At 34.8% G+C, this 18,468-nt stretch overlaps 1 protein-coding gene across 1 annotated transcript in view; it reads right to left on the reverse strand.

Annotated features, from left to right (window-relative positions):
* The window catches only part of LOC144440766 (kinesin-like protein KIF14), a 152,694-nt gene that overhangs the window by 24,709 nt on the left and 109,517 nt on the right, over positions 1 to 18,468 (reverse strand). The window contains 2 exon segments of the mRNA XM_078130145.1: positions 913 to 1,022; positions 14,069 to 14,175. Of these exon segments, the coding sequence (XP_077986271.1) occupies positions 913 to 1,022; positions 14,069 to 14,175 (217 nt within the window).

Below are 18,468 nucleotides of genomic sequence, written 5' to 3' on the forward strand. Positions count from 1 at the left end.
AGATTTTCATAATTTGATATGCGGATCCAATTAAAGTACTTGGCGTAATCATGTGATGAGGGCTATCCAATGAGTAGAATGCCAACTGTTTACGGAGGTATTAGAGATTGTTACTAGTTTTGAATACTTGGTTTTTTTATGTGAAATGTTAGATTTGGATTTTAAGTTCTTGTGGGACATGGCCCAAGAGGCAGTCAGGATGTCTGCTCTAGGTCCTATCAGTTTGGCTCAAAATTTTGCTATGCCTTTCAGTGTGGAGACTCCCTCCACCAAGTAGGTGTTGTATTCTAGGCTTACCCAAAAGTATGCTAAAAGGTGGGTATTTGTCTGTACACAGACAATCAATTACACATCCAGCTTTTTTGACAAAATAAAGAAATGTAAATGTTTATATAGATGTTGATAGATTACTAGTGTCACAGATTACTTCATATTACAATCTTATCGCAGTTGGATACTGAAATTCAAGCAGTCTATGCATTTGCCTGAATGAATGGACAACTTTATACAAGGAGTTTTCTGCTTTTCTTTGACTAAGTCTTGCTTTCTTTTAAGAAATATATGCTTATCAATTTTGTATTTGAATGAGTCCATGTAAATACCTGTAAATTATAACAGAAAGAATGCATATGCTCATAGTAGAATTACTTATTATTGTAACGGTCAAATCATTACAAAATACACAGGACTACACTGGCATTTACTGCTGTTTTAGTGTAACTTCAACAATGTCCGTCACTGTTGACAGCAAATGTAGAGACAAAGTTGGATACCAATTCTAGTAATCTATCAATATCTGTGTAAACATTGTTGTTCTTAATCTTGTCAAAAATGCTGACAAATATGTGACTTTCTTTATTTATCATCAAATTACTCTTTGATTGTACAACCTTGGTTATAGTAATACTTTACCTGATTTTTTTGGTGTAACTTCTCCTATAGTGCTACTTGGAGTTGATGAAATTGAAGATGGTCTAGAAAATGACAACCTTGATGAACCAGGAGTTTTGAAACCTTTAAAACTGAAAAGAGCAAGAAATCAAACCATGTCTCAAGTTCCATAAGATATATTTATGCTATTTGTGTGAGTTGTTTTCTTCTTTTAATTACATACATATCTTGTTAGCAATGTAAAGGGTTCAAATCAGGGTACACGGTAATTCTATCAGTAACAAAATCAGGGTACCAGGTAATTCTATCAGTAACAAAATCAGGGTACAAGGTAATTCTATCAGTAACTAAATCAGGGTACAAGGTAATACTATCAGTAACAACAGCATATTGTTACAGGGTACAAGGTAATTGTACTTCAGCACTCATATTCCTATCATAAGGAAGGATTAACAATTATGCATGCCTTTGTATGTATATATATATGTATGTATGTATGTATGTATGTATGTATGTATGTATGTATGTATATATATATGTATGTATGTATGTATGTATGTATGTATGTATGTATGTATGTATATATGTATGTATATGTATGTATGTATGTATGTATGTATGTATGTATGCATGTATGTATGTATGTATGTATGTATGTATGTATGTATGTATGTATGTATGTATGCATGTACCGGTATGTATGTATGTATGTATATATGTATGTATGTGTGTGTGTGTATCAGTCTGTCTGTCTGTGTCTTTGTGTATGTGTGTATGCATGATTGTGTGCATGTGTTCTTACATCTGTTTGTCTGTGAAATCAGAATCTCAAAAACAGTGCCAATGGCATAGCACAGCTGCACAGTTTACAGTCTGACACCACTCCAAATACAGAGTATTAAACATCTCCAAAGTTTATGAATATTAATGAGATAATGCGGAAGTAATGAATGTTGCAGCGTTCATGCTAATATTTACCAAATATGCAAATGCGAACTCACTTTCAATTTGACGAAAATATTTCATGCTTTGTTCGTCACAGTGACGAACAGAAATTCTCACTCAATCTTGATGGTAAAATGATCGTTAACAACATATACTTTAATTCTGGCAATCGCCATCATAAGGGGTTTTAGCAGGGCGCGAGGCACCCTGGTATCGACGGCAAGCGCCATGCTTTTAATTTTTTGTGTCATGCTTCAAATGCTGTGACAGCGTTGTTCCCCATGTGATAACGTGTTTCCCCTCTGCTGTCTTCGATCACTTGCATTACACAGCAAACGTGATGCTATAGACTTTTGACTTGTATTCTTAAACGTCGTCAAAAAAGTATAACAGACTCGTATACCTTTTGATAAAGTAGGGATGCTGTGTCCGATCATTAGTTTTTAGTTCAAATTTACTTTGACAACACTTTTAGGTTAATAGTTGGCCATTGCGAAGTTTGACCAGGGCGACTGCATACACAATTCCAACATGGTGGGTACATGTAATGATGTCACAAAATCTCGCACGTTTTTGAAGTCCTCGATAGTAAAATATAGTATGTGAATCTCATGTATCATGAGATTTTGGCCAGATGTGACAACATACTGGTGAACGCAAACTTTTTAATGTTTTTTTTTTTAAAGTCTATTCGTCTCTGGACATTTAGTTTGAAATAATGTAGCTAATCTTTGAAAATTAGGTATCGTTTTACTGGAAAATAAATTGTCTATATCATACTTACAAATGTACACATTCAAATATCACATTCACAACAAAATTTGGGTTAATCCTTTCACCACCAATTCCCGCTATTGCGGGAATGCTCTAGGGCGCCCATCAATTCCCGCTATTGCGGGAACGCCAAAGTTCATTCACCTACCTCGCCATTATGCCGTTTAATGGCAGCTATCGCTGCAAAAATTGCTGCCATAACTAGTTCCACACATGCGTATTAGCCTTGTTTATCTACACAGCCATTTTGAAAGCATGACAGTGAACGGTATCGGGAGTACGATCCAAATGACGAGCGTTGTAATTGGATAAGTGAGCCGGTAATTATTTTCGTTGAAATTTATTACGACTAAAAACAACATTTTCTGACAAATTTTCACTGATTTTGACCATTTAACCAGTATACAGAAGTTTTGTTTATTTGTGATATGTCAATACATAAACAACCTATGTTTGTTTTATTAACATTTTATTACATTAATCCATATTTCCGTGCTGTGTGTGATATTTGAATGTATGTATTTGCTACTATGATATAGAAAATTTATTTTCCATTCAAATGATACCTTATTCAAAATATTGATTTTCTTTGATTGGCTTCCTTGATTCCCCTGCCACTTAGTGTTTAAATGGATGTATGTCTGGTATTTGAGAATTTCTTTGGGTCAATGTGTTTCACAGTTGTCTGTTGTCAGTTGTCTGTCAGGCTTATGAAGCTGGTTTCAATGTCTTGTATTGTCTCTAGGAATTCTGTTTCTTTTCGTTGTACAAGATTCCTCGCTTTGCTGAGCAGAGCTGCTTTCATAGGGGATTGGTCACTAAGTTTGCTAATTGGTGATATTATCGTATTTTCATGTTCTTTTATTCCATAATTGGTTGGTTCTCCTGGTGTTGTATATATTAGTAAGGTTTCTATATCGCTACTAGGTGCACAGTGTAACACATGTTCGTCTGTTGGCGAGTGTGCTTGGAGGGGCATCTTCCCTTCCCGATCCCAGTGCTGGGGGACGCCATCTTTGTTGTGGCCTTTACTGGCTTTGCTATCTGACTGGATTTCTAGAACAGCACTTTCACTGTCTGTATTCATTTTGTGAACCTCGTCTCTCAATGCAGCATATTCATATTTGGCCCACTTATTGATGCATTTACCCTGGATGAAAATCACGCCAGTTGTGAAGTAAAAACATACTGTAACCTGTTTGCTGTCGTCATCATCCTCTCGTCTTTTGTCCAGCCATTTCATTTGGGTGCCACCCGACACGTTGCACCAGTGCATGTTGATGTTGAGTTTGTGAAGAAATGCATTGTTATATCTCTTCTTAGCTGCCACAATCCAATCTTTTATTCTGCTTGGGGTGGTTCTATAGCAAACGTCATTGATCTCGTACTCTTGTTTACCGTGTCGCCAATGTGTCACACTGTCAACTTCATCGGGGGTCAGGTCTTTTCCTTTGCGAATTTGCGTCGTTATTCCCGACTCCATTCATATTGTTGCTTCCACTTCTTCGGGAAATGTTTGTTCTGCCTCGACTGGTGAGTCGACTAACATTTCCGATACGTTACGAGTATTCGGCTGCTGGGTATTCTTTACAGTTCGACTATTTCTTTTGTTCTTACCGTCCGCCATGTTGACAGTGAAGGTTCAAAATTGAGTCGGGCGACAGTGAGGGGTGTAATATTCAGCTAGCTTGTGTATCTGACCAGGTCTACCTTATCCAAAATACATTGTAAGTCTTCCTGGTGTTGTTATGCTCTACAGAGATAGGTGTATAAAGCATATACCGATGCGAGAAGTGTTGAAATCGGTTATTTACCCTGCTGTGGCGGGACGTACGTGATACCACTGTCGTACGCCATTACATGTTGATATATGTCAACATGTGTGGCTGGACTGACAAAGGTCAATAACCTCATACAACATGGTTTGTTATACCATAAATTTAAAGTTATGTATGACAATCTGTACATTATGACTGATTCGCTAGAGTCATACATCTAATTCCAGCCCAATTTACCATGTAGTTTTCGATAATTCTTCCTCTACACATCCCCAGAAATAATTCTGTTAAATTTCAGTCAAATCAGCACGTTTGTGCTGTAAAGGTTCAGTTGTGCTAACACCATTTGATTACTTGTCAACACTATGTCACCTCCTCGATGTGCAACACATGTATTACTATTAAACCATTATCAGACTTAATACAGGCACTTAGACAGACATGGACAGTACTATCATGTACAGTTGATTTGGTATGGACTACTATCATGTAGTGTTCATTTGATATGGACAGTACTATCTTGTACAGTTCATTTGATATGGACAGTACTATCTTGTACAGTTCAATTGATATGGACAGTACTATCTTGTAGTGTTCATTTGGTATGGACAGTACTATCATGTACAGTTCATTTGATATGGACAGTACTATCTTGTAGTGTTCATTTGGTATGGACAGTACTATCTTGTACAGTTCATTTGATATGGACAGTACTATCTTGTAGTGTTCATTTGGTATGGACAGTACTATCATGTACAGTTCATTTGATATGGACAGTACTTTCTTGTACAGTTCATTTGATATGGACACTACTATCATGTACAGTTCATTTGATATGGACAGTACTATCATGTACAGTTCATTTGATATGGACAGTACTATCTTGTAGTGTTCATTTGATATGGACAGTACTATCATGTACACTTCATTTGATATGGACAGTACTATCATGTAGTGTTCATTTGATATGGACAGTACTATCTTGTACAGTTCATTTGATATGGACAGTACTATCATGTACAGTTCATTTGATATGGACAGTACTATCATGTAGTGTTCATTTGGTATGGACTACTATCTTGTACAGTTCATTTGATATGGACAGTACTATCATGTACAGTTCATTTGATATGGACAGTACTATCATGTACAGTTCATTTGATATGGATAGTACTATCTTGTACAGTTCATTTGATATGGACAGTACTATCTTGTACAGTTCATTTGATATGGACAGTACTATCATGTACACTTGATTTGATATGGACAGTACTATCATGTACAGTTCATTTGATATGGACAGTATTATCATGTAAAGTTCATTTGATATGGACAGTACTATCATGTAAAGTTCATTTGATATGGACACTACTATCATGTACAGTTCATTTGATATGGACAGTACTATCATGTAAAGTTCATTTGATATGGACAGTATTATCATGTACAGTTCATTTGATATGGACAGTATTATCATGTAAAGTTCATTTGATATGGACAGTACTTTCTTGTACAGTTCATTTGATATGGACACTACTATCATGTACAGTTCATTTGATATGGACAGTATTATCATGTAAAGTTCATTTGATATGGACAGTACTTTCTTGTACAGTTTGTTTGATATGGACACTACTATCATGTACAGTTCATTAGATATGGACAGTACTATCATGTACACTTGATTTGATATGGACAGTACTATCATGTACAGTTCATTTGATATGGACAGTGCTATCATGTAGTGTTCATTTGATATGGATAGTACTATCATGTACAGTTCATTTGATATGGACAGTACTATCTTGTACAGTTCATTTGATATGGACAGTACTATCATGTACAGTTCATTTGATATGGACAGTACTATCTTGTACAGTTCATTTGATATGGACAGTACTATTATGTAGTGTTCATTTGATATGGACAGTACTATCATGTAAAGTTCATTTGATATGGACACTACTATCATGTACAGTTCATTTGATATGGACAGTACTATCATGTACAGTTCATTTGATATGGACAGTACTATTATGTAGTGTTCATTTGATATGGACAGTACTATCATGTACAGTTCAATATATATGGACAGTACTATCTTGTACAGTTCATTTGATATGGACAGTACTATCTTGTACAGTTCATTTGATATGGACAGTACTATCTTGTACAGTTCATTTGATATGGACAGTACTATCTTGTACAGTTCATTTGATATGGACAGTACTATCTTGTACAGTTCATTTGATATGGACAGTACTATCTTGTACAGTTCATTTGATATGGACAGTACTATCTTGTACAGTTCATTTGATATGGACAGTACTATCTTGTACAGTTCATTTGATATGGACAGTACTATCTTGTACAGTTCATTTGATATGGACAGTACTATTATGTAGTGTTCATTTGATATGGACAGTACTATCATGTAAAGTTCATTTGATATGGACAGTACTATCATGTAAAGTTCATTTGATATGGACACTACTATCATGTACAGTTCATTTGATATGGACAGTACTATCATGTACAGTTCATTTGATATGGAGAGTACTATCATGTACAGTTCATTTGATATGGAGAGTACTATCATGTACAGTTCATTTGATATGGACAGTACTATCTTGTACAGTTCATTTGATATGGACAGTACTATCTTGTACAGTTCATTTGATATGGACAGTACTATCATGTACACTTGATTTGATATGGACAGTACTATCTTGTACACTTCATTTGATATGGACACTACTATCATGTACACTTGATTTGATATGGACAGTACTATCTTGTACAGTTCATTTGATATGGACAGTACTATTATGTAGTGTTCATTTGATATGGACACTACTATCATGTAAAGTTCATTTGATATGGACAGTACTATCTTGTACACTTCATTTGATATGGACACTACTATCATGTACACTTGATTTGATATGGACACTACTATCATGTACAATTGATTTGATATGGACAGTACTATCTTGTACAGTTCATTTGATATGGACAGTACTATTATGTAGTGTTCATTTGATATGGACAGTACTATCATGTAGTGTTCATTTGATATGGATAGTACTATCAGGTACAGTTCATTTGATATGGACAGTACTATCTTGTACAGTTCATTTGATATGGACAGTACTATCTTGTACAGTTCATTTGATATGGACAGTACTATCATGTACAGTTCATTTGATATGGACAGTACTATCTTGTACAGTTCATTTGATATGGACAGTACTATTATGTAGTGTTCATTTGATATGGACAGTACTATCATGTAAAGTTCATTTGATATGGACACTACTATCATGTACAGTTCATTTGATATGGACAGTACTATCATGTACAGTTCATTTGATATGGACAGTACTATTATGTAGTGTTCATTTGATATGGACAGTACTATCATGTACAGTTCATTTGATATGGACAGTACTATCTTGTACAGTTCATTTGATATGGACAGTACTATCTTGTACAGTTCATTTGATATGGACAGTACTATCTTGTACAGTTCATTTGATATGGACAGTACTATCTTGTACAGTTCATTTGATATGGACAGTACTATCTTGTACAGTTCATTTGATATGGACAGTACTATCTTGTACAGTTCATTTGATATGGACAGTACTATCTTGTACAGTTCATTTGATATGGACAGTACTATCTTGTACAGTTCATTTGATATGGACAGTACTATCTTGTACAGTTCATTTGATATGGACAGTATTATCTTGTACAGTTCATTTGATATGGACAGTACTATCTTGTACAGTTCATTTGATATGGACAGTACTATCTTGTACAGTTCATTTGATATGGACAGTACTATTATGTAGTGTTCATTTGATATGGACAGTACTATCATGTAAAGTTCATTTGATATGGACACTACTATCATGTACAGTTCATTTGATATGGACAGTACTATCATGTACAGTTCATTTGATATGGAGAGTACTATCATGTACAGTTCATTTGATATGGACAGTACTATCTTGTACAGTTCATTTGATATGGACAGTACTATCTTGTACAGTTCATTTGATATGGACAGTACTATCATGTACACTTGATTTGATATGGACAGTACTATCTTGTACACTTCATTTGATATGGACACTACTATCATGTACACTTGATTTGATATGGACAGTACTATCTTGTACAGTTCATTTGATATGGACAGTACTATTATGTAGTGTTCATTTGATATGGACACTACTATCATGTAAAGTTCATTTGATATGGACAGTACTATCTTGTACAGTTCATTTGATATGGACAGTACTATCATGTAAAGTTCATTTGATATGGACACTACTATCATGTACAGTTCATTTGATATGGACAGTACTATCATGTACAGTTCATTTGATATGGACAGTACTATCATGTAAAGTTCATTTGATATGGACACTACTATCATGTACAGTTCATTTGATATGGACAGTACTATCATGTACAGTTCATTTGATATGGACAGTACTATCATGTAAAGTTCATTTGATATGGACACTACTATCATGTACAGTTCATTTGAAATAGACAGTTCTAATATGAACAGTTCATTTGGCATGGACAGTACTATCATGTACAGTTCATTTGAAATGGACAGTTCAAATGTGTACGGTTCATTTGGCATGGACAGTACTATCTTGTACAGTTCATTTGATATGGACAGTACAATCATATGCATGTACAGTTCATTTGATATGGACAGTACTATCTTGTACAGTACATTTGATATGGACAGTACTATCATGTAGTGTTCATTTGAAATGGACAGTTCAAATATGTACGGTTCATTTGGCATGGACAATACTATCTTGTACAGTTCATTTGAAATGGACAGTTCATTTGGCATGGACAGTACTATCATGTACACTTGATTTGATATGGACAGTACTATCATGTACAGTTCATTTGATATGGACACTACTATCATGTATACTTGATTTTATATGGACAGTACTATCATGTACACTTCATTTGATATAGACAGTTCTAATATGTACAGTTCATTTGATATGGACAGTTCAAATATGTACAGTTCATTTGGCATGGACAGTACTATCATGTACACTTGATTTGATATGGACAGTACTATCATGTACAGTTCATTTGATATGGACAGTACTATCATGTACACTTCATTTGATATGGACAGTTCTAATATGTACAGTTCATTTGATATGGACAGTACTATCATGTACAGTTCATTTGATATGGACAGTACTATCATGTACACTTCATTTGATATGGACAGTTCTAATATGTACAGTTCATTTGATATGGACAGTACTATCATGTACACTTGATTTGATATGGACAGTGCTATCTTGTACAGTTCATTTGATATGGACAGTACTATCATGTAGTGTTCATTTGATATGGACAGTACTATCATGTACAGTTCATTTGATATGGCCAGTACTATCATGTAGTGTTCATTTGATATGGACAGTACTATCATGTACAGTTCATTTGATATGGACAGTACTATCATGTACAGTTCATTTGATATGGCCAGTACAATCATGTACAGTTCATTTGATATGGACAGTACTATTATGTCGTGTTCATTTGATATGGACACTACTATCATGTACAGTTCATTTGATATGGACAGTACTATCTTGTACAGTTCATTTGATATGGACAGTACTATCATGTACAATTCATTTGATATGGACAGTACTATCATGTACAGTTCATTTGATATGGACAGTACTATCATGTACAGTTCATTTGATATGGACAGTACTATCATGTACAATTCATTTGATATGGACAGTCCTATCATGTACAGTTCATTTGATATGGCCAGTACTATCATGTAGTGTTCATTTGATATGGACAGTACTATCATGTACACTTGATTTGATATGGACAGTGCTATCTTGTACAGTTCATTTGATATGGACAGTACTATCATGTACAGTTCATTTGATATGGACAGTACTATCATGTACAGTTCATTTGATATGGCCAGTACTATCATGTAGTGTTCATTTGATATGGACACTACTATCATGTACAGTTCATTTGATATGGACAGTACTATCATGTACAGTTCATTTGATATGGACAGTACTATTATGTCGTGTTCATTTGATATGGACACTACTATCATGTACAGTTCATTTGATATGGACAGTACTATCTTGTACAGTTCATTTGATATGGACAGTACTATCATGTACAATTCATTTGATATGGACAGTACTATCTTGTACAGTTCATTTGATATGGACAGTACTATCATGTACACTTGATTTGATATGGACAGTACTATCTTGTACACTTCATTTGATATGGACACTACTATCATGTACACTTGATTTGATATGGACAGTACTATCTTGTACAGTTCATTTGATATGGACAGTACTATTATGTAGTGTTCATTTGATATGGACACTACTATCATGTAAAGTTCATTTGATATGGACAGTACTATCTTGTACAGTTCATTTGATATGGACAGTACTATCATGTAAAGTTCATTTGATATGGACACTACTATCATGTACAGTTCATTTGATATGGACAGTACTATCATGTACAGTTCATTTGATATGGACAGTACTATCATGTAAAGTTCATTTGATATGGACACTACTATCATGTACAGTTCATTTGATATGGACAGTACTATCATGTACAGTTCATTTGATATGGACAGTACTATCATGTAAAGTTCATTTGATATGGACACTACTATCATGTACAGTTCATTTGAAATAGTTCTAATATGAACAGTTCATTTGGCATGGACAGTACTATCATGTACAGTTCATTTGAAATGGACAGTTCAAATATGTACGGTTCATTTGGCATGGACAGTACTATCTTGTACAGTTCATTTGATATGGACAGTACAATCATATGCATGTACAGTTCATTTGATATGGACAGTACTATCATGTACAGTACATTTGATATGGACAGTACTATCATGTAGTGTTCATTTGAAATGGACAGTTCAAATATGTACGGTTCATTTGGCATGGACAGTACTATCTTGTACAGTTCATTTGAAATGGACAGTTCATTTGGCATGGACAGTACTATCATGTACACTTGATTTGATATGGACAGTACTATCATGTACAGTTCATTTGATATGGACACTACTATCATGTATACTTGATTTTATATGGACAGTACTATCATGTACACTTCATTTGATATAGACAGTTCTAATATGTACAGTTCATTTGATATGGACAGTTCAAATATGTACAGTTCATTTGGCATGGACAGTACTATCATGTACACTTGATTTGATATGGACAGTACTATCATGTACAGTTCATTTGATATGGACACTACTATCATGTATACTTGATTTTATATGGACAGTACTATCATGTACACTTCATTTGATATGGACAGTTCTAATATGTACAGTTCATTTGATATGGACAGTTCAAATATGTACAGTTCATTTGGCATGGACAGTACTATCATGTACACTTGATTTGATATGGACAGTGCTATCTTGTACAGTTCATTTGATATGGACAGTACTATCATGTAGTGTTCATTTGATATGGACAGTACTATCATGTACAGTTCATTTGATATGGCCAGTACTATCATGTAGTGTTCATTTGATATGGACAGTACTATCATGTACAGTTCATTTGATATGGACAGTACTATCATGTACAGTTCATTTGATATGGCCAGTACAATCATGTACAGTTCATTTGATATGGACAGTACTATTATGTCGTGTTCATTTGATATGGACACTACTATCATGTACAGTTCATTTGATATGGACAGTACTATCTTGTACAGTTCATTTGATATGGACAGTACTATCATGTACAATTCATTTGATATGGACAGTACTATCATGTACAGTTCATTTGATATGGACAGTACTATCATGTACAGTTCATTTGATATGGACAGTACTATCATGTACAATTCATTTGATATGGACAGTCCTATCATGTACAGTTCATTTGATATGGCCAGTACTATCATGTAGTGTTCATTTGATATGGACAGTACTATCATGTACACTTGATTTGATATGGACAGTGCTATCTTGTACAGTTCATTTGATATGGACAGTACTATCATGTACAGTTCATTTGATATGGACAGTACTATCATGTACAGTTCATTTGATATGGCCAGTACTATCATGTAGTGTTCATTTGATATGGACAGTACTATCATGTACAATTGATTTGATATGGACAGTACTATCATGTACAGTTCATTTGATATGGACAGTACTATTATGTCGTGTTCATTTGATATGGACACTACTATCATGTACAGTTCATTTGATATGGACAGTACTATCTTGTACAGTTCATTTGATATGGACAGTACTATCATGTACAATTCATTTGATATGGACAGTACTATCATGTACAGTTCATTTGATATGGACAGTACTATCATGTACAGTTCATTTGATATGGACAGTACTATCATGTACAATTCATTTGATATGGACAGTACTATCATGTACAGTTCATTTGATATGGACAGTCCTATCATGTACAGTTCATTTGATATGGACAGTACTATCATGTAGTGTTCATTTGATATGGATAGTACTATCATGTACAGTTCATTTGATAGGAACAGTACTATCATGTAGTGTTCATTTGATATGGACACTGCTATCATGTAATGTTCATTTGATATGGACAGTACTATCATGTACAGTTCATTTGATATGGACAGTACAATCATGTAGTGTCCATTTGATATGGATAGTACTATCATGTACAGTTCATTTGATAGGGACAGTACTATCATGTAGTGTTCATTTGATATGGACACTACTATCATGTAGTGTTCATTTGATATGGACAGTACTATCATGTACAGTTCATTTGATATGGACAGTACAATCTTGTAAAGTTCATTTGATATGGACAGTACTATCTTGTACAGTTCATTTGATATAGACAGTACTATCATGTAGTGTTCATTTGATATGGACAGTACTATCATGTAGTGTTCATTTGATATGGACAGTACTATCATGTAGTGTTCATTTGATATGGACACTACTATCATGTAGTGTTCATTTGATATGGATAGTACTATCATGTACAGTTCATTTGATATGGACAGTACTATCATGTACAGTTCATTTGATATGGACAGTACTATCATGTACAGTTCATTTGATATGGACAGTACTATCATGTAAAGTTCATTTGATATGGACAGTACTATCTTGTAGTGTTCATTTGATATGGATAGTACTATTTTGTAGTGTTCATTTGATATGGATAGTACTATCTTGTAGTGTTCATTTGATATGGATAGTACTATCATGTAAAGTTCATTTGATATGGACAGTACTATCATGTACAGTTCATTTGATACGGACAGTACTATCATGTACAGTTTATTTGATATGGACAGTACAATCATGTACAGTTCATTTGATATGGAGAGTACTATCATGTAGTGTTCATTTGATATGGACAGTACAATCATGTAAAGTTCATTTGATATTGTTCGTTTTCAACAACATAATATTTAGGAATTCTTAGTTATTTCACAAACATGTTGCTGACTGCTCTTTTTACTGTCATGTAATATCCATCAATGCAAACAATCACAATTCTCATTTTTTTCTCAATTGTTGGACACCCTTACATGACACTTACCCATGTGTTGCTAAAACTGGTGAGTTCTGCATCTGATAATCTTTTTCCCATTCATCATTAGGATCATAGAACAAATCATCAGAGCTACTGTTTGGACCATCACATTGCTGTTGAACAAGAAGATACCTTTAGTTTAGTTTAGTTTAGTTTAGTGTTTAATTACAAGAAATAGGAAAGAATAACAGAAGTAGGGAAAATGTGGAGGCAAACTAACTAATACTGAATAAACTCAGTTTCAGTATCTCTTATTGTACTGGACAGATATGATTTGACCTTAAAGTGTACATGCAAAGGTTGATGATTTTTTTCGTAATTATGTTTATTTTGCCATAAAAATAAATGAAATTGCATTCATACCTCTAAATATTGCGCGCATTGCCCCTTAATCCCCTGTGCTTCGACTAACTTCGGCACCTCAACCAGCTCACGAAAGGTGTCGAGGTCCCACGTGTTACAAAAGCCTTCTAAGCCTTTGTGTAATGTTTACTTATGAATTACTAATTATGCTTGCCATATAGTATTATCTGTAACTGTACATATTGTGGTGTACCAGTTTATAGTCTTCCGACAACAATGGTTCCTTGGTGTTTTATCGGCAGCAACCGCAGTGAAACGATCACCCTACACACATTTCCGAGTGATATAACTGACGCCATACAGTGAAAGCCGGTAAATGTTACCGGGGACGGGGTTCTCCACGCCACCGTTGTAGCCATGATCAAAGCGAAAAAAGGAAGACAAATAAAACAATTTGAAATGATGTTTTCAAGAAAGTTAGCTTCATAAAATATTTTCACTAAGATAGCATTTGGTTTTAAACAATGCGTAGTCAGATTGTATGTTTTGATTTCCATGTTGCTGGGAGTCGATTTTTTTCATTGTGATACATCACATCGTCGGAATCATATCAAAGTAAAAAGATGTAACGCTCATTATAATGTTGCTATTTTTGTTTCCATTGTTTTTGTCTACCTGAACAATTACTGTGTCATGCCAATCACATGTCAAAAGTGGATGGACACAGCAAAGTACAGTCAGCACTAAGCTTCACGCTCCCAGGTCAAATAACTTCCACAACGTAAGACATGTCTATCCATAAAAAACTCAAACAAAAATGGTCAGAGACAATACACAATACACCACAGTACGGCCGGCTTCAGTGAACATGGGCCGTGCTTTGAAAGAAGATGAAACCACTTCATGTCACTGTGTGGATGGTAATGAACAAAGTAAAAAATGAAATAAAGTATGTGTACACATAGCTTTCAAGAGGGATGGTTATCCAACAAAACGTTCTGCTCTAACGAATTTGTGGGTCTACTTTCACAAAGATTTTGAATGGCCATAGATCGAATGTACTGTTACGACACATGCTACATTTGAACAACTTGAGAGAATATTATGGGGAACTCTTGAAGCCATTCTCATTCGATCTCTGTATGTTTGATGGGTATGGAAATATTAGATAATTTTCGTTTCGATTACATTGTCTGCAGGAGCTGTTTTCCACCCATTGAATAGTTATGTCAACAAAGGACGGTGATAACAGCCTTAACTTTATGTAAACAACACGGCTTCACTAGGACATACGCGGTATAAGACAGCAGGCATAGTCAGAAAACAAGCACTAAACTTGCATGGTGGATATTTAAACACAGGTATACTATTACATATAATGTGTACTAGCCATGACGACATTTGTCTGTGAAATTTACATCGGAAAAAAAACTTATAAAGCAGTGTCATTCAGTCTCTGTGGTTTGGACCACACCTTCCTCACTCATTCACTACCAGAGGAACTATCGTTACTGCTAGCGGTCGGTTCGAATGAATTTGGCTAAATCACCCCATCAGATGTTAATGCTGGAGTGTATTGCTCTACGCTTGAGGAATCTGACCAATATTCAATGACGGGTTCTGGCGAAAAACGGGTTTTGAAGTTGACCTGCCGGTTCGACCATAATGGCTTTACATGTAAAGATACACTGACGAATGCGTTTGTGTTCCTGCATTGACGTCATAAAGTTCCAAATCCTGTCCTGTCCATATGTAAATGAGAGTGCCTCATTTTTCGCATAATTTCTCGTGTTAGAATTAATTTGTACTATTACAAACCCGATTTCCTTTATCTTAATGGCAAAATAATCATAATTACGAAAAAAAGTATGTACCTTTGCATGTACACTTTAACCCTTTCACCACCGATTCCCGCTACAGCGGGAACTCTCTACACATGCGTATTAGCCTTGTTTATATAGTCTGCCATTTTGAACACATGTTAGTGGATGGTTTTCTAGCACGATTGGAAAGACAACTGTCCTGAGAAATTTCCACTGAATTTTTACTCAAAAACATTGTTGAATATATCAGGTCAGTTGTGGGAATGGTATAGGCTTCAGAACTACCACGAGGGCCGAGTGATCTACCGGCGGGGAATTCACCGTTGCCGCAGTGAAAGTTGGCAAATTGCGTAACTTGTTGACCTGTAGCATACGCCCATACTATGGCCTTGGGGCCAGTATTTAGCTCCAAAAGTAATTATTTTGGTCATATTTCTTTGTGGTAATGTTCAATAATGAATAATACTCATACAAGTTCAATTTATACTGGTCAGTAGTACAATGTGGGCAGTAGATTACACACAATCTGAAGATTTTCCAATCACATTTTTTGAATGTGTTTTTTAACGGTAAACTTCAAATTTCAACATGGCCTCACCCAAAATTGTCTCCCCTAACATCGTTTGCGATGTAAATAACGGCTCTGTTCATGAAAAATTCTGTTTAATTTTGACTTTGATGGCATTTATGAATGAAAGGAGATGGCTATGTGAACTCAATGTGACGAAAACATTACCGCGGCGTGGGTTCAAATTACAGGCTGCATATTTCTGTTGGTTGGTATGTGCGTCGGCAAATAAAGCTATTTTGCCCATCCGATTTTGGTGCCGATGCTACTGACTTACGGGCATTTTTTGCCGATTTCTCACATAAATTCAGTAATAATTTGTTGTTGTTCTGCTCATGATAATGAATTATATTTACAAAAAACAACTTTTCAAAAGGTATCAAGGTGACAACTTTAGATATTTTAAGACACTTTCATTGCCGGTGTGGCACCGTCTGTTGCGTCATAATCGGATTAGTGAGCCGTTAATTAATTTCGTTGAAATTTTTACGACTCAAAATGTCATTTTCTGCCAAATTTTCGCCAATTTTGACAATTTAACCAGTAAAGAGACGTTTTGTAGGAACATAAATGTTGGTATTTTGAATTTTATTTGTAATATAAATATTTTGTTTATTTGTGATATGTCAATAAATAAACGACTCGTGTTTGTTTTATTCATATTTTATTACATTAATTCATATTTCGGCTGTGTTTGTGGAATTTGAATGCATGTATTTTGCAAGTGTGATGTAGAGAAGTTATTTTCCAATGAAATGATACCTCATTTTTAAAAAATGAGCAACTCTAAGTATTTTCATATCAATTTGATTACATAACACTTACTCTCACCTGGTGGTCAGTGAGGGGGTGGTGGAGAACAAACATTCCCAGGGGGCAATTGGTGGTGAAAAGGTTAAGGGTAATGCTAAAATATTATGTCCCCATATTATGGCAAAATAAATCAAAACGGCTAGACTAGATATACATTTACACACTTGTAATGTCGCATGTTTCACATTCAGTGACTTCTATTTATCTGATTTTTATTATTTGCCGATAAGAAGCATCACAATACCATCAACACACATGACACATTGACGGCATATTTTAGCCTACTATACTCGTACGCACTGATGTCGCCTTTTGAACGGCGCATTTAGTATAATAAAGTAAACATATTTCATTTCGATAAGATATACTAGCTCTTAGAATACCCATATTATCAACAACAAGCAACCTATTGGTCAGAATAGCTCCGCTGTTTTTTTTTTTTAAATTTTATTTTTTATTTTGGTGACATGTAGAAGTTGTTCAGTTCTTCAGCTCTTCACTATGCAGTTTTGTTTTAGCGATATAATAAAGTGGTTAGTGGTTTCATATGATGTCTCACTATAAAACACATTTTACACAGAAGTTGGTAATGTATTGTACTTTTATACCATAGTCACCATTTTATAACAAAAATCTACTGTTATGAAAAATTGCAGAAAATCTCAGAAAACAAGTCATTGAGAATGACATAGTTCCCGCTATGATTGGGTTTTAAGGAATTATCACTACTCTGATCACGCAACAACGCTTGTGAACCTAAATCAAACAGACTTAGATATGTTGTGTCTGCTTGTTGGACATGGAACATGCCTACAACAATAAAGGATTGGTCTGGTATGGGGGATCATATCACGATGAAAATGGATATGCACATGTATGTCATAGAACACTGTCCTAAT

The sequence above is a fragment of the Glandiceps talaboti genome, chromosome 10 (assembly GCF_964340395.1).
Source record: "Glandiceps talaboti chromosome 10, keGlaTala1.1, whole genome shotgun sequence".
Lineage (NCBI taxonomy): Eukaryota > Metazoa > Hemichordata > Enteropneusta > Spengelidae > Glandiceps > Glandiceps talaboti.